General features: G+C 43.5%; 1 protein-coding gene across 4 annotated transcripts in view; it reads left to right on the top strand.

Annotated features, from left to right (window-relative positions):
- LOC118369789 (ankyrin-3-like) overlaps positions 1–23,597 on the top strand; it is a 137,368-nt gene that overhangs the window by 64,812 nt on the left and 48,959 nt on the right. For all 4 annotated transcript variants that reach the window (XM_052498652.1, XM_052498654.1, XM_035754489.2 and 1 more), the window contains exons 2-16: positions 2,295–2,396; positions 4,550–4,648; positions 5,352–5,450; positions 7,967–8,065; positions 10,488–10,673; positions 13,019–13,117; positions 13,760–13,858; positions 14,472–14,570; positions 14,803–15,000; positions 17,044–17,142; positions 17,353–17,451; positions 17,744–17,842; positions 17,968–18,165; positions 20,184–20,282; positions 21,478–21,576. In XM_052498652.1, coding sequence (XP_052354612.1) covers positions 2,295–2,396; positions 4,550–4,648; positions 5,352–5,450; positions 7,967–8,065; positions 10,488–10,673; positions 13,019–13,117; positions 13,760–13,858; positions 14,472–14,570; positions 14,803–15,000; positions 17,044–17,142; positions 17,353–17,451; positions 17,744–17,842; positions 17,968–18,165; positions 20,184–20,282; positions 21,478–21,576 — 1,773 coding nt within the window. The remainder of the gene's footprint in view (positions 1–2,294; positions 2,397–4,549; positions 4,649–5,351; positions 5,451–7,966; positions 8,066–10,487; positions 10,674–13,018; positions 13,118–13,759; positions 13,859–14,471; positions 14,571–14,802; positions 15,001–17,043; positions 17,143–17,352; positions 17,452–17,743; positions 17,843–17,967; positions 18,166–20,183; positions 20,283–21,477; positions 21,577–23,597) is intronic.

Raw genomic sequence — 23,597 nt, 5'->3', positions numbered from 1 at the left:
CTGTGGGAAAGTTTGTATGCTTGTGTATTTGCACAAGAAATAAAAATCCTCATGTTTTGTTTTGGATATTTTGGTGTCCAGAGCTCAATGTCACTACAAATCATTTAGATAATGTGTTGTCTCTAACTGAGAAAATACCAATTGGCGCAAGAGTTCCAGGGGTAATTTAATGACGTGGTCTGGAGTGGATGGGATAGTTTAATGGGCGAAGGAGTCTGCCAGCTGGCTGAACAGTTCACGGTGAAGGACAGGTGTCACGTAGTGTTTTAGGCTAAGGAGGAGTTGTCCAACACTGGAGAGATCATAGGATGGTCATCACTTTTGATATTAGCCCTCCTCAGATTCACATTCACAATTATTGCCTCTGTTATGTACAAAACAATGCTCTTTACCTATACTAATATACATAGTCACTGCACTACGGTTTTATTACTGAAAATATTTAAATGAGAAACATGGCATTTTCCCATACAGTATGTACCACTAATCTCTTCAAAGACGAAAGCAAAGAAATGACACAAATAGCTTACTGCCACTGTTCTGTCCTAGGGGCTTGTGTTTGGAAAAGGAAACTGGCATTTATGTATTCTACAGCGGAGATACTAAGATACTACTAGATCTCTGCTAATGTGTTTTACTTCAAGGAAATGAATAGGTTCTCCACTCACTTGTGGGATTCACACACACACGCTTCTTCTGAAATTGCTCCCACAGTCCACTCTGATTCCCTATCACTGGAGCAATCTGGAAAAATGTCTTCGTCATTTATATTTTGGCTGTTTGTCAAGCCAGCTTTTGCCCATCAGTTATTCCTGGAAAAGTATGTGGGTGGGGAAAAGGTTGTGGCATTCATGTTGTTTGGGTCTGCCAGTTTACTGTAAGTGTCTCTGGAAACGTGCTAAAATTAGAAGGTCTGGGACTTGGTTTAATTCAGGGGTATTTTGTCTCTGAGCTCCTGTTATGTAGCAGTCTGTCTCAACTGCATGCTCTGAGGACATGTGCACTGGTGCTGGGTTTTAGAAATCAACTCCATACAATTACAGCCAGCAAATATGCAGACTCTGCTATGTGTCGGTCTCTGTCAAGTATCCCAGACACAAACAGAACAATCTGACGTGAGCTGATAAGACGGATTCACACGCGCACACACACGAATACACACACGCACACACTCACTCATACATACGCATGCACTGACACACACTCACGCATGCACACACACACAATTGTTTAATGGGCAAAATCAAAAAATTGCTTGTTGTCATTTTATTTTTGTGCACAAAGCCCTCTTTCTATTTTAAATTAATGAAGAGCCAAGCAGAAGAGGGATAATGTAGTTATTCCACAGTAACAGAGTGACACTGAGACTCTGATATTTCACATTAAAATGTATGTCAACAAAAAATAGTGACTGCAAAGTTAAACACACCATGCAACTATATGCACAGTGGCTAATTAAAACATTTCCCAAACACATTTTTACAAAAACACATTTACTTTGAAGAACAGTGCAGATTCAAAATTTGTTAACAGAATGATAGCACAAACATTACAAACCGTCATTCTGTTACCAAACTTTGCAACTGCATTGTTCTTCAAGTAGATGTGTTTTTGTAAAATGTTCTGTGGAAATTGTTCAAACTAGTCCTTGTGCAGAGTTGTATTGTTTGTTTAACTTTGCAGCCATTGGTTTTTGTTTGACATTCATTTTTAAAGTGAAAAATCAGAGTCTCGGGGACACAGGGAATTGCCCTTCTCTCTGTCTAGAGGAGGTCTTCTGAGTGTGTCTCTCTTGTCTGTACCAGAAGAGAGAAGTCTCGGTAGTGACAATCAGGACCACCCACCATTGTTTTGATTCAGGAGTCATGGGATATAATGTGTTTGACGCTGCTGGCTTCACAACGTCCTGGTATGGGATAAGAAGAAAGGATGACGTAGAATGACATCATTTACTAGGATAAAATCTCAATTGGCAATTGGTTTTGCTTGATCTTTGGGATGTCTGTGTTATTTTATCTACTGATACAGTATTTTACAATACAGTTGAAATGTAGCTATAATTCTACAGAAGGTAAATGCCATTTTGAGAAAAACATGACTGGTCCGGTATCTGAGATTTTGTTATATACTTTTTGTGTGTGAGTGTTTATCGCTGTGACTACTGAGAATGTGAACCGGTGCTTTCGTTCTAGCCCTCTGCTATTCAGCAGTAGGAAAATATATTGTATGTACACTACAGTATGTGGCCTGGATTTGACCTATCTCTCTCTCTCTGTCTCTCTCTATCTCCTTAGTCGGACAGCAATGCCAGTTACCTGCGAGCAGCGCGGGCTGGGAACCTGGAGAAGGCCCTGGACTACCTCAAGTCTGGGGTAGAAATCAACATCTGCAACCAGGTGGATTGCTATTCATCCAACATCTGCTCTTCAGTTTATTCCCATTTTGTACACAATAAGCACTTTTAGAAAATAAAGGTGCTATTTAGAGCCTAATAGGGTTCTTTGGTTTTCCCCATAGGAGAGCCTTATGTAGAACCCTTTTTGGCACTAGGTAGAACCCTTTGGGTTCCAGGCAGAACCCTTTTGTGTTCTACCTGGAACCAAGAAGTTTTCTACCTAGAACTCAAAAGGGTTCTCCTATGGGGACAGCTGAAGAACCCTTTTGTGTTCTACCTGGAACCAAGAAGGTTTCTACCTAGAACTCAAAGGGTTCTCCTATGGGGACAGCTGAAGAACCCTTTTGTGTTCTACCTGGAACCAAGAAGGTTTCACCTAGAACTCAAAAGGGTTCTCCTATGGGGACAGCTGAAGAACCCTTTTGTGTTCTACCTGGAACCAAGAAGGTTTCTACCTAGAACTCAAAGGGTTCTCCTATGGGGACAGCTGAAGAACCCTTTTGTGTTCTACCTGGAACCAAGAAGGTTTCACCTAGAACTCAAAGGGTTCTCCTATGGGGACAGCTGAATAACCCTTTTGTGTTCTACCTGGAACCAAGAAGGTTTCTACCTAGAACTCAAAGGGTTATCCTATGGGGACAGCTGAAGAACCCTTTTGTGTTCTACCTGGAACCAAGAAGGTTTCTACCTAGAACTCAAAAGGGTTATCCTATGGGGACAGCTGAAGAACCCTTTTGTGTTCTACCTGGAACCAAGAAGGTTTCTACCTAGAACTCAAAGGGTTCTCCTATGGGGACAGCTGAAGAACCCTTTTGTGTTCTACCTGGAACCAAGAAGGTTTCTACCTAGAACTCAAAGGGTTCTCCTATGGGGACAGCTGAATAACCCTTTTGTGTTCTACCTGGAACCAAGAAGGTTTCTACCTAGAACTCAAAGGGTTCTCCTATGGGGACAGCTGAATAACCCTTTTGTGTTCTACCTGGAACCAAGAAGGTTTCTACCTAGAACTCAAAGGGTTCTCCTATGGGGACAGCTGAAGAACCCTTTTGTGTTCTACCTGGAACCAAGAAGGTTTCTACCTAGAACTCAAAAGGGTTATCCTATGGGGACAGCTGAAGAACCCTTTTGTGTTCTACCTGGAACCAAGAAGGTTTCTACCTAGAACTCAAAGGGTTCTCCTATGGGGACAGCTGAAGAACCCTTTTGTGTTCTACCTGGAACCAAGAAGGTTTCTACCTAGAACTCAAAGGGTTCTCCTATGGGGACAGCTGAATAACCCTTTTGTGTTCTACCTGGAACCAAGAAGGTTTCTACCTAGAACTCAAAGGGTTCTCCTATGGGGACAGCTGAAGAACCCTTTTGTGTTCTACCTGGAACCAAGAAGGTTTCTACCTAGAACTCAAAAGGGTTATCCTATGGGGACAGCTGAAGAACCCTTTTGTGTTCTACCTGGAACCAAGAAGGTTTCTACCTAGAACTCAAAGGGTTCTCCTATGGGGACAGCTGAATAACCCTTTTGTGTTCTACCTGGAACCAAGAAGGTTTCTACCTAGAACTCAAAGGGTTCTCCTATGGGGACAGCTGAAGAACCCTTTTGTGTTCTACCTGGAACCAAGAAGGTTTCTACCTAGAACTCAAAGGGTTCTCCTATGGGGACAGCTGAATAACCCTTTTGTGTTCTATCTGGAACCAAGAATGTTTCTACCTAGAACTCAAAAGGGTTCTCATATGGGGACAGCTGAAGAACCCTTTTGTGTTCTACCTGGAACCAAGAAGGTTTCTACCTAGAACTCAAAGGGTTCTCCTATGGGGACAGCTGAAGAACCCTTTTATGTTCTACCTGGAACCAAGAAGGTTTCTACCTAGAACTCAAAGGGTTCTCCTATGGGGACAGCTGAAGAACCCTTTTTGAACCATTTTTTCTAAGAGTGTATCAGTCAATGTAACTTAAACTATTTCCATCAAATACATTTAATCCTGCGGCTGTGTGATAAATTTGTCAAATTTAAATCAAGGCCACAACATCAATTAGTCATTTGAATGTACTTGAAATCCTGAGTAATCTCACACCATGGACACAACCTGTCTCTCTTTCAGAGAATGTAGGCTGGGTGCCATAGATGTATTTAAACTACTTTCTTTCATTTCATTCAGAATGGGTTGAATGCTCTTCATCTGGCCTCTAAGGAGGGTCATGTAGAGGTGGTGGCTGAGCTGCTGAAGCTAGAAGCCAATGTGGACGCGGCGACCAAGGTGCGTCCCACTCTGCTTCTGTCACTGCTTTGTTGCTGTCAGACAACACCGAGGGGATGATTCATTCAGTGAACTACAAGCATGATGAGTAAACTTTTCTCATGGTAGCTCCTAGGGCTGATATTCAGTGAGATGTGCAGAGGACCCAGGTTCGATACCCAGTTGGTCACAAACACAACATGAGCTTAGCATTCAGTGGTCAGCATCAGTGTGGTCAGCAGCATGTCCATGTTTGTTCATAGAAAGACTTGGAGACTGTAGCTACCATTTAGTGTTCAGTGTTCCCTCTCTCCCAATGGAAGCAGACACTAGTTATATGTCAATTCTGCGCACTGTGAAAAATGCAACACTAAGGAGAGTCTTCAAACTACTCAACATCAAACTCTTCAGCTCTTCAAATGAAACCTCAGACACTAGTCTAAGGAGGCACAGTAAAGGTCATGTTTGGCTGAATGGGCATGATATCTGCACTCCTGCTTTTTTGTTTTCAATGTTGTAATCAAGACACCTGTCTTCAACTCATTCCTTCTCTACCTAGAGGGGAGGGATATATCTATGTTCTTTTAGTAGACACAGCATATGCCACTACTGTCATCACAATGCAAACAATGCGCTGGGGGTGCAGCCATGAGGTACACGTGGACACTGGGACATGTGGGGGAGGGATTAACTGACATGCCTCTCATTCTCTTCTCTAATCCAGAAAGGAAACACCGCTCTTCACATAGCCTCCCTGGCCGGCCAAACGGAAGTGGTGAAAGAGCTAGTGACCAATGGAGCCAATGTGAACGCACAGTCTCAAGTAGGATTTCCATAACACACACACATACTATACATAAGCTCAGGTCATAGATACAGAGCACATCAGAACCCATCATTATACACACATTCCAATGAGGCAGCAGGGTAGCCTCGTGGTTAGAGCGTTGGACTAGTAACCGAAAGGTTGCAAGTTCGAATCCCCGAGCTGACAAGATACAAATCTGTTGTTCTGCCCCTGAACAGGCAGTTAACCCACTGTTCCTAGGCCGTCATTGAAAATAAGAATTTGTTCTTAACTAACTTGCCTAGTAAAATAAATAAAAAATCAGAACAGTTTTCAGCTGTGCTAACATCATTGCAAAAGGGTTTTGTAATGATCAATTAGTCTTTCAAACTGATAAACTTGGATTAGCTAACACAACGTGCCATTGGAACACAGGAGTGATGGTTGCTGATAATGGGCCTCTACGCCTATGTAGATATTCCATTAAAAATCAGCTGTTTCCAGCTACAATAGTCATTTACAACGTTAACAATGTCTACACTGTATTTCTGATCCATTTGATGTTATTTTAATGGAGAATTCTTTTAAAATTTTCTTTCAAGAACAAGGACATTTCTAAGTGACCCCACACTTTTGAACGTTAGTGTATATTTCCACACTATGAGGTTGGAATAATACTGTGAAATTGTGGAAATAATAATAATGTTGTTTTACTGTAAGAGCTGTTTGAAATGACTGCCTGAAATTTCTGCCTGTTTTGGTGGGATGATTTTGGCCTTCCTGGCAGTCACCACGCGGTATATGTTAATAGACCAATAACAAAGAGAGTTTCAAACCACTCTGCCAATAACAGCTACACTACATGGCCAAAAGTAGGTGAACACCCCTTCAAATTAGTAGATTTGGCTATTTCACCCACACCCCGTTGCTGACAGGTGTATAAAATGGAGCACACAGCCATGCATCTCCATAGACAAACATCGGAAACGTCTAGGAGCAACAATGGCTCAGCCGTGAAGTGGTAGGCCACACAAGCTCACAGAACGGGACCGCTGAAGTGCGTAAAAATCGTCTCTCCTCTGTTGCAACACTCACTACAGAGTTCAAAACTGCCTCTGGAAGCAACGTCACGTCAAGAACTGTTAGTCGGGAGCTTCATGAAATGGGTTTCTATGTCCAAGCAGCCGCACACAAGCCTAAGATCACCATGAACAATGCCAAGCGTCGGCTGGAGTGGTGTAAAGCTCGTTACCATTGGACTCTGGAGCGGTGGAAACACATTCTCTGGAGTGATGAATCACACTTCACCATCTGGCAGTCCAACAAAGGAGTTTGGCGGAAGCAAGAACACTACCTGCCCAAATGCATAGTGCCAGCTGTAAAGTTTGGTGGAGGAAGAATAATGGGCTGGAGTTGTTTTTTTATGGTTCGGGCTAGGCCCCTTAGTTCAAGTAAAGGGACATTTTAATTCTACAGCATACAATGATGATCTAGATGATTCTCTGCTTCAAACTTTGTGGTTTGTTGGGATTGGTGTGGAAGAACTTGACTGGCCTGCACAGAGCCTGGACCTCAACCCCATTAAACACGTTTGGGATGAATTGGAACGCCGACTGCGAGCCAGACCTAATTGCCGAACATCAGTGCCCAACCTCACTAATGCTTTTGTGATTGAATGGAAGCAAGTCCCTGCAGCAAAGTTCCAACATCTGGTGGAAAGCCTTCCTGGAAGAGTGGAGGCTGTTATAGCAGCAAATGGGGGACCAACTCCATATTAATGCCCATGATTTTGGAACAAGATGTTCGACAAGCAGGTGTCCACATACTTTTGGTCATGTAGTGTAGATTCTTAATTGAAAAAATTCCACCAGAGTGCTTATTTTCACTAAGCACAGTTACTGTGGAAGTTGTATAATATACTTTGTATGGTACTGTATAATTCTCTGAGCTCTGGTATGATAAAGTCAGATATATTTTTCTATGTAAGGGATAATCAACGAGGGGCAATGCTTTTTATGGAAAATAATGAACTAGGTGTGTTTCATGACGCGCTAGGGAACCCCCCTTCCACAGAGTTGCATTATTTGCCAAAGAACCCATAGAGCACCGAGTTGATTAATTGTTTTATACCATGGCTACACCATGGTTCTAATCTAATGTGTTCACCATCCACTGAAGTATCTAGCAAGCTTACTAGATACAGTAGCTACAGTAGTTGCCTTGGTAACCAAACAAAAATACTTGATTGTTTAGCTAACCAAGCCTTCAGTTATAGCTTGCTACTATGAAAATCTAATTCAACCATGCCAATAATGCATTCAATTTGACTTTTGCTTTCAAAAGCAACTCAAACATGCTAGATTTAACTAAAGACATTGAATTCTACATTGCTGATAAACTGTACCTTGCATTATTTGGAAATAATGCACGCTTTAGAATGCCCTCAAGCCAATCAGAAACGAGTATTCAACAATGCCACGTTATAACATAATATAGGCTTTATGGTTGATTGTTGCTGTTGTAATGAGTTTCCTGCTGGTCTTCTCTTGTAGAATGGCTTCACCCCGCTCTACATGGCAGCCCAGGAGAACCATATTGAGGTGGTTCGCTTCCTCCTGGAACACAACTCCAGCCAGAGTATGGCCACCGAGGTACCTGTGTGTCCCCTCCATCCCTCCCACCCTGCCTGTTATGTTGTTTACTGCCCTCTCTCTCTCTCTGTCTTTCTCGCTGTCTGTCTCTCTCTCTCTGTCCTTTGCTTTCTCACTCGCTCTATCTCTCCCTCTCTCTCCCTTCCTCCCTATTATCTCTACATGTTTACCTCCATCCTCCTCTTTTTTCCTCTCTCTCTTCATCCCCTCCCTCCTCCTCTATTTCCATCTCCCTCTTTCTATTCTCTGTTACTACCTCCCTCTCCTTCCCTCCTTTCCTACCTCACTCTCTCAATTGTAAACTGCCTCCCTCCCCTTCACTCACTCTCTCCCAATCTGGTTCTGTCAGTCTCTCTCTCTCTCTCCCTCCATGCTGCATTCAGGGACTTCAGCAGGCAGCGCTTCATTGATTAGTAGTGTATAGTAGAGCTGAATGACCTTGAGCAGGCCGGAGATAAAGTCCTTTATCCCCCTGCCAGCCTCTATGGCCCATTTACACTGAGATCTGCCTGCTGCTGGAGCCATGAGCTGCTGCCTCTGATGAAAATCCACCAGTAAAAACCACTGGTCTGGTCCACTGGTCCAACATGAGAAAGAAAACTGTCCTTGAGAAAGCAAATGGTCCACACACACACACACACACACACACACACACACACACACACACACACACACACACACACACACACACACACACACACACACACACACACACACACACACACACACACACACACACACACACACACACACACACACACACACACACACACACACACACACACACAGACACAGACAGACAGACAGACAGACAGACAGACAGACAGACAGACAGACAGACAGACAGACAGACAGACAGACAGACAGACAGACAGACAGACAGACAGACAGACAGACAGACAGACAGACAGACAGACAGACAGACAGACAGACAGACAGACAGACAGACAGACAGACAGACAGACAGACAGACAGACAGACAGACAGACAGACAGACAGACAGACAGACAGACAGACAGACAGACAGACAGACAGACAGACAGACAGACAGACAGACAGACAGACAGACAGACAGACAGACAGACAGACAGACAGACAGACAGACAGACAGACAGACAGACAGACAGACAGACAGACAGACAGACAGACAGACAGACAGACAGACAGACAGACAGACAGACAGACAGACAGACAGACAGACAGACAGACAGACAGACAGACAGACAGACAGACAGACAGACAGACAGACAGACAGACAGACAGACAGACAGACAGACAGACAGACAGACAGACAGACAGACAGACAGACAGACAGACAGACAGACAGACAGACAGACAGACAGACAGACAGACAGACAGACAGACAGACAGACAGACAGACAGACAGACAGACAGACAGACAGACAGACAGACAGACAGACAGACAGACAGACAGACAGACAGACAGACAGACAGACAGACAGACAGACAGACAGACAGACAGACAGACAGACAGACAGACAGACAGACAGACAGACAGACAGACAGACAGACAGACAGACAGACAGACAGACAGACAGACAGACAGACAGACAGACAGACAGACAGACAGACAGACAGACAGACAGACAGACAGACAGACAGACAGACAGACACACACAGACACACACACACACATTGTAACATGTGAGTGATGTATGATTGTGGGAGAGAAGTGTTCTTTACTGTTATGTAATGTATGCAGTACATGCTCCTGCTTGCTGTCAGATGTAATGGATATAGTGTGAAATGTACATCTTTATGTTTTAAGTATAATACATTTTGGCATGTTGGTGTTGTCAACAGATTTTTTTAAAGGATATAAAAAAGGAAAAAATACAAATATTTGGTTGGACTTTGTGTAATGTAGATTTTGCAGCTGTCATTAAAATGTAATCGAGCTAATCGCAGGATTTGCTGTGATTAATCATGATTATTGATCTGTAATGTAAGATTTGTTTATACAAAAGCATTACAAGAATATTGACGTCTTGATTTTATCCTAAGTAACGGTTAGCAAAATCAGGTACATTCATAAAGCACTCTTTCTTTAACCTCAATGTCAACATATATATGTATTAATTATTTTTGGGGGGGGTTGTGGTTTTTAGATGTATAGATCATGTATTTTGGATATTTTCATTGTATTTTCAAGGCTTTCAGACAATGCGATTAATCAAGATAATGAAAAAAAAGTGAACTCATGTTAATGGATTAACTCTGACAGCCCTACTAGATTTCCATATTTTCAATTTGCATGAGGTTCTATGACGTCATCTATCCGAAACTGATCTAAATGGCATACAGACCTCAAAGAGCATAGCTGTTCCCATAGCGATACCCCACTGTTCTTGTAACACATTGTCTTTAGTAATACAGTACTACCCCTATCCCCCTCTAACAGGACGGGTTCACCCCTCTGGCGGTGGCGCTGCAGCAGGGGCATGACCAAGTGGTGTCTCTGCTCCTGGAGAATGACACCAAGGGCAAGGTGCGTCTGCCCGCCCTGCACATCGCCGCCCGCAAGGACGACACCAAGGCTGCAGCGTTACTTCTCCAGAACGACCGCAACGCAGATGTGGAGTCCAAGGTGACCACGACACCACATTCTGCAAATGTTGTCTCTCTCCCTTTGTTTCTCACCTCTGTCTTTCTGGCTCTTTTCTTATATGAGTAGGATCATACGTTTTAATCAAATTGTTTAAATGTGTTTCTTTGTTTATTTAATTGTTTTCTTATGTTTTTTTACTTTGAGGTTTGTGTGTAATAATGTGTAGGTGCATGTGTGATAATGCATTACATTATTCTCAGTAAGACAATACAGAGAGGAGAGAAGGAAAGCTGGATATAAAGAGACATAGCTGATTCTGTACTATGACCTTATATCCTGCAGAACAATTTAACCACAACTGACAGTTTTGTTTGGAACTTTGCAACTTTTACTCTTAACATTAACAACAGTTTCTGTATAAATTTGAGCGATTCAAAACCTCTCTGGCCCACTAGAGACCTACTCCAGTAACTCCACCTGTAAACTCTCCTCGTTGTGGGATGTTGTGCAACCACCCATTCTCTCCTCTCTTGGCCGGCCTTGTGCCGTCTCCCCTAGATGATGGTGAATAAAACGACAGAGGTATACCTGTACACTGTACTGTACTTATTCTATCCATCATAGCTTAAACAAATCCAGAAAACAACCTCCTGTATCATGCACCAGTGTTGTTGCAGCCCCATATCTACCTTCTTTTTCAGTTTTATTTTGTATTTTCCCCATCACTTCATTCATGTAGCGTGTCTCTTATTACTGGTAGATAGAGTAATATTGCATCATGTCTTACTAATACTGATGTGGACTGTGGATATCTGTAGCTGGAGGCTAGGAGGGTTCCATGGGTTCCAAGACCGATATCCTGCCATAACATGGTTAATGATAAATAATGATAAACAATACTAACAATACCTAAGTGTTACTGTTTATCATACTGTATTTTGATCATAATCTGGCCTATTAGGTTTGTTAAAGAACCCAGCCTCCCAGCAGCAGAGAAATTGTCTACTTGTTAGTTTATTACACTGCATTTACAGTACCAGTCAAAAGTTTGGACACACCTACTCATTCCAGGGTTTTTCTTTATGTTTGGAAAAGGGTGGCTTCTTTGAAGAATCTCAAATATAAAATATATTTTGGTTTGTTTAATACTTTTTTGGTTACTGCATGATTCCATATGTGTTATGTCATAGTTTTGATGTCTTCACTATTATTCTACAATGAAGAAAATAGTCAAAATGAAGTAAAACCCTTGAGTAGGTGTGTCCAAACTTTTGACTGGTACTGCATATCTTAACCTCCCCAACCTCCATAGTAGTGCATGGGACATGAGTTACCTCTTGTTGGTGCTGTTTCCAAAGTAAAAATGACAGAAGGACTCCACCACACCAAATTATGGCAGAGAGGACTGCCCTCTCAGAATGCCTGTTTTGGCCGGCATGGCTAGGAGCTTTACTTGGCTTTGTACATGTAGATATTTGAGCCTTAACCGCACTGCATGATAGTAGATGCTAAAAGCATTGCCAATCAATAGTTTGGATAGTTGGATTAGCTCCAAATGTGTTTTAAATGTAATGGAACCATCTGTGTCGTATGGTGAATGACAGAGATATTGACACAGTTTATGATTAAGAAGTGTTTAATGCAGAACTATGTCTTATTTGTATGAAACCTCAGAGGTCAAGCTGATTTGTTTATCCTTTTAGAATAGAAATAGAACAGTTTTTATAATGCTCACAACTTTAGTGGTTTATGTGCAGGAAGCTTTGGTGACCACCTGCTTTATGCAAGATGATTGGCTTTATCTTAAATGATCTCCCTCATTAGATAGCTTTATCTAAAAGTTCCTCCCTGATGTGCCCTTTCCCATTATATTCCTCTTGCTTAGACAGCTGTTTCCCTCTAAGCCATGGTTTTATGATGAAATCACCATTGAACGATATACGTTACATTGACATGTGAAGACGTAACCTATTTATGGGACGTTTGTGCTTTGACACGACAAGGCCTCTTGGCTGTTGAAATTCGACATAAACTACAGTCTGTAACTGGGGACCTCATGCCACTGTGTCTAACCTTATTGTGTGGTAGGTAACGTGTTATGGTCCAGTATAACACTGTGGTAAGGGTGAAATAATCATAAAAGCTCATGATCTCTTTGAATGGTATGTCATATGAACGTCAACATAGGCTACTATTCACATTCTAGTCGGCAGGATCTGTGTTTGGGTTTTGAAAACAAAGAGTTGCTCTGCCACAGTGAGAATTGTTGATGTGTACAGTAGCAGCCTGTAAACTTACGCGAGTGTAATTTGAGAGAGTGATACCAGTCCCGTGGTCGTCTCTGACTCCTGTGTCGTTGTGTTTGTGTGCTCTGCTCTCCTCAGAGCGGCTTCACTCCTCTCCACATCGCTGCTCACTATGGCAACATCAACGTGGCCACGCTTCTGCTGAATCGGGGGGGAGCTGTGGACTTCATGGCCAGGGTAATGCTGCTCCGCCCTCTGCTGGACAGGAGGAGCTACTAGCAACAGTCCACTACACTCTATGGAGCAATACCCACAACAGTCTTACACCACAACCCAAATTACTCACACAATGCTCAGATCCTCCCCCACACACCCGTCCCACAGCCTGTACTCATGTCATATTGTGATAGTATTGCAATCATAACAACACATAACAACAAGTGTAACAACAGACCCAACAGCGTTAGAGGTTAGCTTAATGGGCATCAGAGACAGCCTGTAATTATATGAAAAGGAAGCGTCTGGCTGTAATGTTTGTGTTTCTGTTTAAAGTCGACAGTAATTAATGATTAGCTCCACAGTAAATTACACAAGAGATGGCTTATAAATAATACTGAACAATGGACAGCTTTACACCCCCTTAGTAATACACACCACACATACCATTCAGAATACTTTGAATTTCATCTTATCAAATTATTGTTTGTAAAATGATTATGTTTTTGGAACAATACAAGACTGGCATCTTTCTGTTACTGGATTCAGATGCTGTTTAGTTTTACTCACAGGACTAAGTATTACCATATGGACGACATCCAAATAATATTCACAGTTCTGTATTGTGTGGTTCACTCCTACCTCCTCTCTGTGTTGTAACAGAATGACATCACACCTCTCCATGTGGCATCTAAAAGAGGCAATAGTAACATGGTCAAACTGTTGTTGGACAGAGGATCCAAAATAGATGCCAAGACTAAGGTGAGTGCCTTCACAGAATTAAATGCAGGTTGGCATTTATTGAGATGACTCATGTACTGGAGGCAGCTCTGCAGAGTGGTCCCTAGCTGGCACAGCCACAAAGTCATACAATCTGATTTTAAACCTGACCCTACCCATAACCCTTATCACACAGCTAACCTGATGCCTAACCCTACCCTTAAATTAAAACCAAAAAGCACTTTTTTGTTTTCATGAATTTGAACAATAAAGCCAATTTTGACTTTGCAGCTGGCCCCTCTAGAGGAAATTGCTCAGTTCTGCCTCCAGGGCAAGACTCATGACAATAAACGTCAACCTGCAAATGAAATACAGCACTGTGTAAATATGTCTATATGATGGCCTTCCCTTCTATATGAGGTCTACAGGACTTGTTGTTAGTGGTAGCAGTAGGCATGTTGTCATGTATATACCTAACTACCTAACATGCACTACTTTGGCATTGTTTTATGTTTTAACTCTGTTCTATTACAGTATGTATGCGTTCACTTAAATATTATCAAGATATGCGCTTTTCTGCATTCAGTCCATAGTGGGCTGAATGTTTCATAAGCTCCACGCTCTGTGTTCTTATTGACTGTGTTGTTGTGTGTAGGACGGACTGACACCTCTTCACTGTGGAGCGAGGAGCGGTCATGAACAAGTGGTTGAGATCCTGCTGGACCGCGGAGCCCCCATTCTGTCCAAGACAAAGGTAGCGCCTTCTCTTATCATATACTTGGTTACTAAAATGAGAATACTTGCATCTACCTTATTGTTATACATATGTTCATCCAGGTAACATTTGCAGAGCATTGATCTAAAGTTGTGTTTGCAAATATCTCCTACCACTGATAGAATTGGGATTGTCACAGAACGTTGCTGTAATCGAACATTTTCAGCTGCTACGGAACATTGACATACCATGATGTTTGTAACCCTTTCAGAACGGGCTGTCCCCCCTGCACATGGCCACTCAGGGTGACCACATCAACTGTGTCCAGCTCCTCCTTCAGAACGATGTCCCCGTTGATGATGTCACCAACGACTACCTGACAGCGTTACACGTGGCCGCCCACTGTGGACACTACAAAGTGGCCAAGCTCATAGTGGACAAAAAGGCCAACCCTAACGCTAAAGCACTGGTGAGAAAGGGGTGGAGAGAAAGTCAGGGTGTACAAGTTCAAAATACTATTGTCCATTTGAGTTAGAAATTGACATTTATTAACAGCATAATAAATAGAGCACCACCGTAAGTGTTAGTTAAAAAGCAGCTTTCAGTGCCACATGACACTGGTCCACATTTCAGTCGTCTCCTTTTGTTTGCTATTTAGCTGTGTGATTGCTGTGGGTATCTTTCATAGCAGAATTTCCGTGCACACAGAATCGTGAAACTGTGACCTGAGAGGTGGGAGAAGGTGGGACCGATTCGTCCCGTCATTCTGCTGACTGCTCTTGTTTATTGTTCTGGGAGTTGTGTCTGTTTGTGTCCTCAGCCCCTGGGTGGGGTCGGCAACTGTCTTTTTCTTCAGCCAGGCTCACTTCCTGACTGCAGTAACTTCCCCTTTTCATACTGATAAAAGTCATCAGAGCTGTGACAATGCACGTCCGTCCTTCAGTATTGTACCATTCACAACAACACAGTGGATAGATTCTTAGAGTTCGCATTATTCTAAAGTTGATTAAATAAAAAATAAATAATGTTTTGTCATCAATCTACACACAATACCCCATAATGACAAAGTGAAAAACAGGTTAAAAAATAAATAAACGTATTTACATTCGTATTCAGACCCTTTGCTATGAGACTCGAAATTGAGCTCAGGTGCATCCTGTTTCCATTGATCATCCTTGAGATGTTTCTACAACTTGATTGGAGTCCATCTGTGATAAATTCAGTTAATTTGACAGGATTTGGTAGGGCACACACCTGTCTATATAAGGTCCCACAGTTGTCAGAGCAAAAACCAAGCCATGAAGTCGAAGGAATTGTCCGTAGAACTCCGAGACAGGATTGTGTCGAGGCACAGATCTGGGGAAGGGTACCAAAACATTTCTGCAGCATTGACAGTCCCCAAGAACACAGTGGCCTCGTCCATTCTTAAACAGAAGAAGTTTTGAACCACCAAGACTCTTCCTAGAGCTGGCCAACCGGCCAAACTGAGCAATCGGGGAAGAAGGGCCTTGGTAAGGAAGGTGACCAAGAACCCGATGGTTACTCTGACAGAGTAAGACTCTGATCAGACCATGAGAAACAAAAATATGCTCCAGAGCACTCAGGACCTCAGACTGGGATGAAGGTTCACCTTCCAACAGGACAACGACCCTAAGCACACAGCCAAGACTACGTAGGAGTGGCTTCGTGACAAGTCTCTGAATGTCCTTGAGTGGCCCAGCCAGAGCCCAATCGAACATCTCTGGAGAGACCTGAAAATAGCTGTGCAGCGACGCTCCCCATCCAACCTGACAGAGCTTAAGAGGATCTGCAGAGAAGAATGGGAGATACTCCCCAAATACAGGTGTGCCAAGCTTGTAGAGTCATACCCAAGACTCGAGGCTGTAATTATTGCCAAAGGTTCTTCAACAAAGTACTGAGTAATGGGTTTGAATACTTATGTAAATGTGATATTTTTTATTTTTATACATTTGCAAAAATGTCTAAAAACCAGTTTTTGTCTTGTCATTATGGGGAATTGTGTGTAGATTGATGAGGACATGTTTTTATTTAATCCATTTTAGAACAAGGCTGTAACGTAACAAAATGTGGAAAAAGCGAAGGGGTCTGAATACTTTCCGAATGCACTGTACATACTCCCTTCAAATGGCTTAGGTTTGATAATCAGCAGAGCTACGTTGTGTGTGTTTGAGAGTGTATGTGTGCACGCCTGTGTGTATGTGTGTGTGTTTTGAGAGAAAAGACTGTCTTGGCACACATCACTAAGTATGTTGTCATGCTTTGTGGTGACTGAAACCATGGGTGTGGTGACTGAGGTTTACTGGCAAGAAGAAACTGTGTGGACAGTTGTAACACTATTGGGGCATAAAACTCAGTTAGGTTAACAATAAGATGTTCCTCTCTCACATGTTTATACTACAGACAAAATAGGGGTAAAAGGAAACTGCTGTTTTCCTTAGAAACTAAAACCTGTGCCAAAATACCTGAGGAGTTGAGTGGTTTTTGTTTATAGAACGGCTTCACCCCGCTTCACATCGCCTGCAAGAAGAACCGCTCCAAAGTGATGGAGCTGCTGCTGAAACACGGAGCATCGATCCAGGCTGTGACAGAGGTACTCTAGGGTCAGAGGGCTGGGCTGTGCCTGGGGTAACACAGGGCGTTAGGGGTAGGAAGAACAGACTGGGCTGGGAACTTCAAAGATCATAGACAATGAATCATTTTGTTTAGGTACAGCTGTGTGTTTCCCTTACTCTAAGACATACTGTAGGTACAGCTGAACCCAGGCTATTGATTATTGACTATCATTGTGATTTTCTTGCAGTCTGGACTCACTCCTATTCACGTGGCCGCTTTCATGGGACATGAGAACATTGTCAACTCACTGACGCATCACGGAGCTTCGCCCAACACCACCAACGTGGTAGGTGTTACACTACACTCAGCTCTTCAGAAATTAAACCCAAAAGAATTAGCTAGTCAAAATAGAGTAATACATATCATGCAGGTTAAGTGTGTGTGTGTGTGTGTGTGTTTGGTTTTACTATCCTAGTGGGGACAAGAATTTAGGGCAATTTTAGGGTTAGGAGTTTGGGGTTAAAGCTATGGTTAAGATTAGTTTTAGGGTTAGGGAAAATAGAATGTTGAATGGGAATCATTGTTTGGTCCCCACAAGGATAGTAAAACAAACGTGTGTGTGTGTGTGTGTTTTCCAGAGGGGGGAGACAGCGCTGCACATGGCAGCCCGGGCAGGTCAGGCTGACGTGGTGCGATACCTGCTGCAGAATGGAGCGAAGGTGGAGACTAAGGCCAAGGTGAGCAGAGGTTAGGGGTCAGAGAGTCCTTCATTGTCTAACTGGGCTGTGAAATGATGTGGTGTCACTTCTTTTTACATTGTGAAGTGAATAGACAGAGTATAATAGTATTTGTCTCCCTCCAGGACGACCAGACAGCGCTGCACATCTCCAGCCGGCTGGGGAAGGCCGACATCGTCCAGCAGCTGCTGCAGAGGGGGGCTTCTGCTAACGCTGCCACCACGTCAGGCTACACACCCCTCCACCTGGCTGCCCGCGAAGGTCACGAGGACGTAGCCGCCATGCTGCTGGACCAGGGTGCATCGCTGTCAGCCTCCACTAAGGTCAGTGTGATTGAGTTAAGGTCCAACCAGAAAATGAAAAGCCAGCAGTCACAAATAAAGAATTAAAAGTATTATTATCAGTTCAACCATGGTGGTTGTGGTTTAGTCAGTTGTTGATCAGCAGAGTCAGGCTAAGGACTGTGTGGATTGCACATTACTACTATTGATTGGAGAATAATAGTAATTTGAAGTCGCTGTTCCTCACCACTGGTGTTTCTTGTTCATTTCCTAAACCTAATCAGGATGAAAACTACATGGAAGCTAATTTCCTTGCGCTTCCACACACATAATTGAGCTACAGATGTAGGATCTTATTTTAACCTATATTGTTACAGACAAATAATCCTGCAGTAACAGGGTTTGAACATTTAGTCCATAATGTTGCTTGATCGGTGGTTAGGCTATTAGCTGGCTAAAAACAGTCTACATGAAAAGTGCAATACTGTTAATATAACCATGTTAGTAGGGGTTTTCAGTGAATTTATGTAAATCACAAAGCTCATGCGGTACAGGAAAATTCTCACCAACAAAAGAGTGATCAAATTAAGATCCTACATCTGTATGATCTTCTTGAAGGTCAAAGAAGAGTGTTTCGTAGACTTTGGGGAATTGGTGTGTGCGCATGTATAATGTGGCAGTGTATATTGCAGAAGGATGTCCTTGAAGGTGACACCCTGTCAGAGGAATAGATTAATGAAGGGTAAACCCCACTGTGCCTCTATCTCTCTCTCGCTCTCCCCCACTGTCTGTCTGTCTGTCTGTCTGTCTGTCTGTCTGTCTGTCTGTCTGTCTGTCTGTCTGTCTGTCTGTCTGTCTGTCTAAAACACACACACTGTATATGAGGGGACAGTACCTTAGACAGCTGTCCAGAGAGATGACGTCAGGTCACAGCTGTCCAGTTGATTGGCTGTGTTGGTACTGCACAGAACAGTGACTGCAGAGGGCACCAAACCGAACACACAGTCATTTTGTACCATTTGGCTTTTTCAGTATAACAACTTGTTTTAACAATAACACCATGGAGGATCCTCTTTGGACCAAGAAGTAGAATACCTTTGGAGATGTTAGAAAATAAACAATGGCATCTGAAGAAAAGTTGGCCATAACGGGATATCAAAATCACATGGCAGTATGGAGCATGAATTACGACATAAGGACAATTAGGCCAAACGTTGCTGTGTGTGAAATGGGAGTTATGTGTGGGAGTTCCACATCACTCTGGAAAATATGACCTAATGTCTTAAAATACTTTTCCTAACACAGAGAGACTTAACAAAGAGGGACGCCAAGATTAACATGACCACATTATGCGCTATCCTTGTATAGATGAGGAATAGGATATGAGAAACAGACCCAGTGACATATTCTCTCAGGGTGAAACATCCCACTGAGCAAGACAAACACCTTGTCCACCCACCATACTTTCTTTCACATGGCCATGAAGCTAATGTGAACGAGACCCTACTCTAAGGTTATTTAACTTCTTATGGTGTCCCATCCTTTCCTGTTATTGAATGGTTTGCAACGTTGCACAACCGTGCACATCTTGAATGCTCTCAGCTCTCCTTTATAACAGATTGTGCTCTCAGTTAGGTTAGAGCTACCCGGGATCCTTGGGATGTCCCTAACCTAAACCCCAAACTTAACCATAACCCTTACCTAACCTGAACCTTAACCATTTTAAATTTAAACTTCAATGGGATGATGTCAGAGTTGGATGTCCCAAGAATCCCATTTAGACTTTTCCCTGTCAGTTAGGGGCGGCAGTGTAGCCTAGTGGTTAGAGCGTTGGACGAATTCAAACCCCCGAGCTGACAAGGTACAAATCTGTCGTTCTGCCCCTGAACAGGCAGTTAACCCACTGTTCCCAGGCCGTCATTGAAAATAAGAACATGTTCTTAACTGACTTGCCTGGTTAAATAAAGGTAAAATTAAATTAAAAATTAAAGGTTGCCGGAGCAGCTCTGTTCTCCCTGGCTGTCTCAAGTTGATGATGTGTCTCCTGATGTCTTCTACAGAAAGGGTTCAGTCCTCTTCACGTGGCAGCCAAGTATGGGAAGATGGAAGTGGCCAGCCTGCTTCTTCAGAAGAGAGCAGCTCCGGATGCAGCTGGAAAGGTGGGATGTGTGAAGAGAGCAACTCCTGAAATCCAATAACATTCGCTTGGCCATAGAATTAGAGTTGCTTCTAGTTCTATGAGACTGGTTGTGATGTTTGAGACAATATCATTCATTCTAATAGAGTGAGTGAAATAGTAGAGTTCCACCCTCCCCTCTCCTCTCTCTCTTCCACCCTCCCCTCCCCTCCCCTCCCCCCCCTCCCCTCCCCTCCCCTCCCTCTCCTCTCTCTCTTCCACTCTCCCCTCCCCTCTTCCCTCCCCTCTACTCTCCCTCCCCTCCTCTCCAGTCTCCCCTCCCCCCTACTCTCCCTCCCCTCCCCCCTCTGTTCGAATGGATGTCATACGTCATCCTGTGGGCCTTTGGCCTCCTTTCCTAGTCTCATCCCGTCCCTCTGAAAAGGAACAGAACACTACTGAAGCTAGACTGTAGGAGCTGCAGCTGGACTGAGGGAAATCATAACTTCTCTCAAGATGGCACAGCTTTTCCTTCACTAAAGCATTATGGCATGCACTCGTTCACCCTCTTCTAAGACACACAGATGCGTACAGACAGACACATACAAACACACACACACACACACACACACACACACACACACACACACACACACACACACACACACACACACACACACACACACACACACACACACACACACACACACACACCATACTTACTGAATGAGGAGCCTACTGGTACTAATTATGTGTCAGATCAGTGTCTGTCCAGCCATCTGAAAGTGCTTAACATAATGGCAAGCAGGTATGGTAATGAAGATGGAGGAGACTCGTAAAAAGACATGTTTGTGGTTTAACAGTTCTTGGTGGTGTCACGCTAAAACAAGTCCCCATCTAATGGTGTATCCAAACTGCAGAAAAATAATATGCAGGCTGTCAGGCACACACAATTACATCATTCGGTTTCCAGGGTGCCTATGTCACTAGAAATACCTTTTTCTGTAGAAAATATTTCTGTTGAAGTGTTCTGCATTTTGCTAGTTGTGTGGATGCGCTGTAGATGGGCTTAATTCAGCGTTGTGTGCTCATTGGTGTCATGCTTAAACTGGTCCCCGTCTGATTGGGTCCCATCGGCTTCATGGCTTTTCCTCCTGTTCTGTTTATGTTGTGGCTTCCTCCCTTGTGCTTTGGTGTTTGGGCTCCTTCTAACATGGTGTTGTTTGTGTGTGTTTTAGAGTGGGCTAACTCCACTGCATGTAGCTGCTCACTACGATAATCAGAGAGTGGCTCTACTGCTTCTGGATCAGGGAGCATCTCCCCACGCTGCCGCCAAGGTACTTCACTCCGACACACACACAGTGTCATACACCGTGTGTCACACACACACACCAGATCAGGCATAATGTGACTAGTACCATACTGGTTTGGGTTCATTGATCTGATTAAAGCAGGCATGAGGTAGATTTTTGACCTTTTGGCCCACTGTACCAGCTGATTAACATTACGGTACCAGCTGATAACACACTGATTAACCATTAACTCATGTGTGTCTCTTATATGCTTTTTCTTTGTCTCTTGTCCTTGGCCTGTTTGGATTGGCTTAACTCTAAAGACAATTACTTTTTACTGAAGTGTGTACATCCTGTTACATACTGAATAATTTAACCAACGAGGATGAGAGCAGAACAGGAGAGGATAGAAGTGATTTAACTTTCATTGCTGACTTTCAAAGAGGAACCATGGATGTACTGTAGACTAGCCTAGTATGTGCTAGTGTGTCATAGGATTCAGTGCTCGTGTTTGATAGGATTCAGTGCTCGTGTGTCATAGGATTCAGTGCTCGTGTGTGATAGGATTCAGTGCTCGTGTGTGATAGGATTCAGTGCTCGTGTGTCATAGGATTCAGTGCTCGTGTGTGATAGGATTCAGTGCTCGTGTGTGATAGGATTCAGTGCTCGTGTGTGATAGGATTCAGTGCTCGTGTGTGATAGGATTCAGTGCTCGTGTGTGATAGGATTCAGTGCTCGTGTTTGATAGGATTCAGTGCTCGTGTGTGATAGGATTCAGTGCTCGTGTGTGATAGGATTCAGTGCTCGTGTGTGATAAGATTCAGTGCTCTTGTGTGATAAGATTCAGTGCTCGTGTGTGATAGGATTCAGTGCTCGTGTGTGATAAGATTCAGTGCTCGTGTGTGATAAGATTCAGTGCTCGTGTGTGATAGGATTCAGTGCTCGTGTGTGATAGGATTCAGTGCTCGTGTGTGATAAGATTCAGTGCTCGTGTGTGATAGGATTCAGTGCTCGTGTGTGATAAGATTCAGTGCTAAGTCGACTGATTCATACTGCTTTTTTGTCATGACTGTCATAGGCTTCTGTGTGGTCCAATAGAAAAGCATGGTAGCTTAGTTACTGCTGTTGTTAAACTGCATAACAATCAGACAAAGCTCTAAATGTGCCAGAGTGGACCATGCCCAGTGACTAGGGTCACCTTGTTGTTGGCTTGCGGTCTTACAGGCCCTGTTGTAGTGTTAAAATAATGCTCAGGTTGTCCAATCACATCCAATAAAACTGTCTTGAATGAGGAAACCTTGAAACCTTGTAAAATCAATCTCTCCCCCCACCTCCTCTCTCCTTCTATAAAGCTATGTTTGCAGGCTACAGTCGGTGTCTCTCGCTTACTTTCAGTGTGCCAGTGTTTTGGAAATAAACTAAATCTTCTCTTTGAGGCCTAGACTTGGTGAGATGTGGAGATGCAGAGTTATAAGTCAAATGACGGGAAACAGTCGATGTCTTTCACAGCTGCCTGTCCCTTTGTCTTCAGTCATGACAGACAGACAGACAGACAGACAGACAGACGGAAGGACAGAGACAGACAGACGAACACAGACAGACGGGTGGACAGACGGACGAATGGACACAGACGGACAGAGACGGACAGACAAAACAGAGACAGACAGGCAGGCGAGCAGGCAAACAAAGACGGACAGTCGGACGGACAGACCGAGACCGACGGACGGGCAGGCAGACGGACAAAGACAGACAGAGACTGACATACAGACGGACAGAGACAGACAGACGGACAAAGACAGACTGACAGAGACAGACAGACAGACAGAGACTGACATACAGACGGACAGAGACAGACAGACGGACAAAGACAGACAGACAGACGGACGGACACAGGCAGACAGACGGACAAACAGACAGAGACGGACAGACTCACGGACAGAGACAGACAGACGGACAAAGACAGACAGAGACAGACAGACAAACAGAGACAGACAGACAAACAGAGACAGACAGACAAACAGAGACAGACAGACAAACAGAGACAGACGGACAGACAGACGGACAGA

The sequence above is a fragment of the Oncorhynchus keta genome, chromosome 36, assembly GCF_023373465.1.
Source record: "Oncorhynchus keta strain PuntledgeMale-10-30-2019 chromosome 36, Oket_V2, whole genome shotgun sequence".
NCBI classification, from domain to species: Eukaryota; Metazoa; Chordata; class Actinopteri; order Salmoniformes; family Salmonidae; genus Oncorhynchus; species Oncorhynchus keta.
The sequence above is the reverse complement of the archived record's forward strand: the minus strand, read 5'-3'. Positions and strand labels throughout refer to the sequence as shown.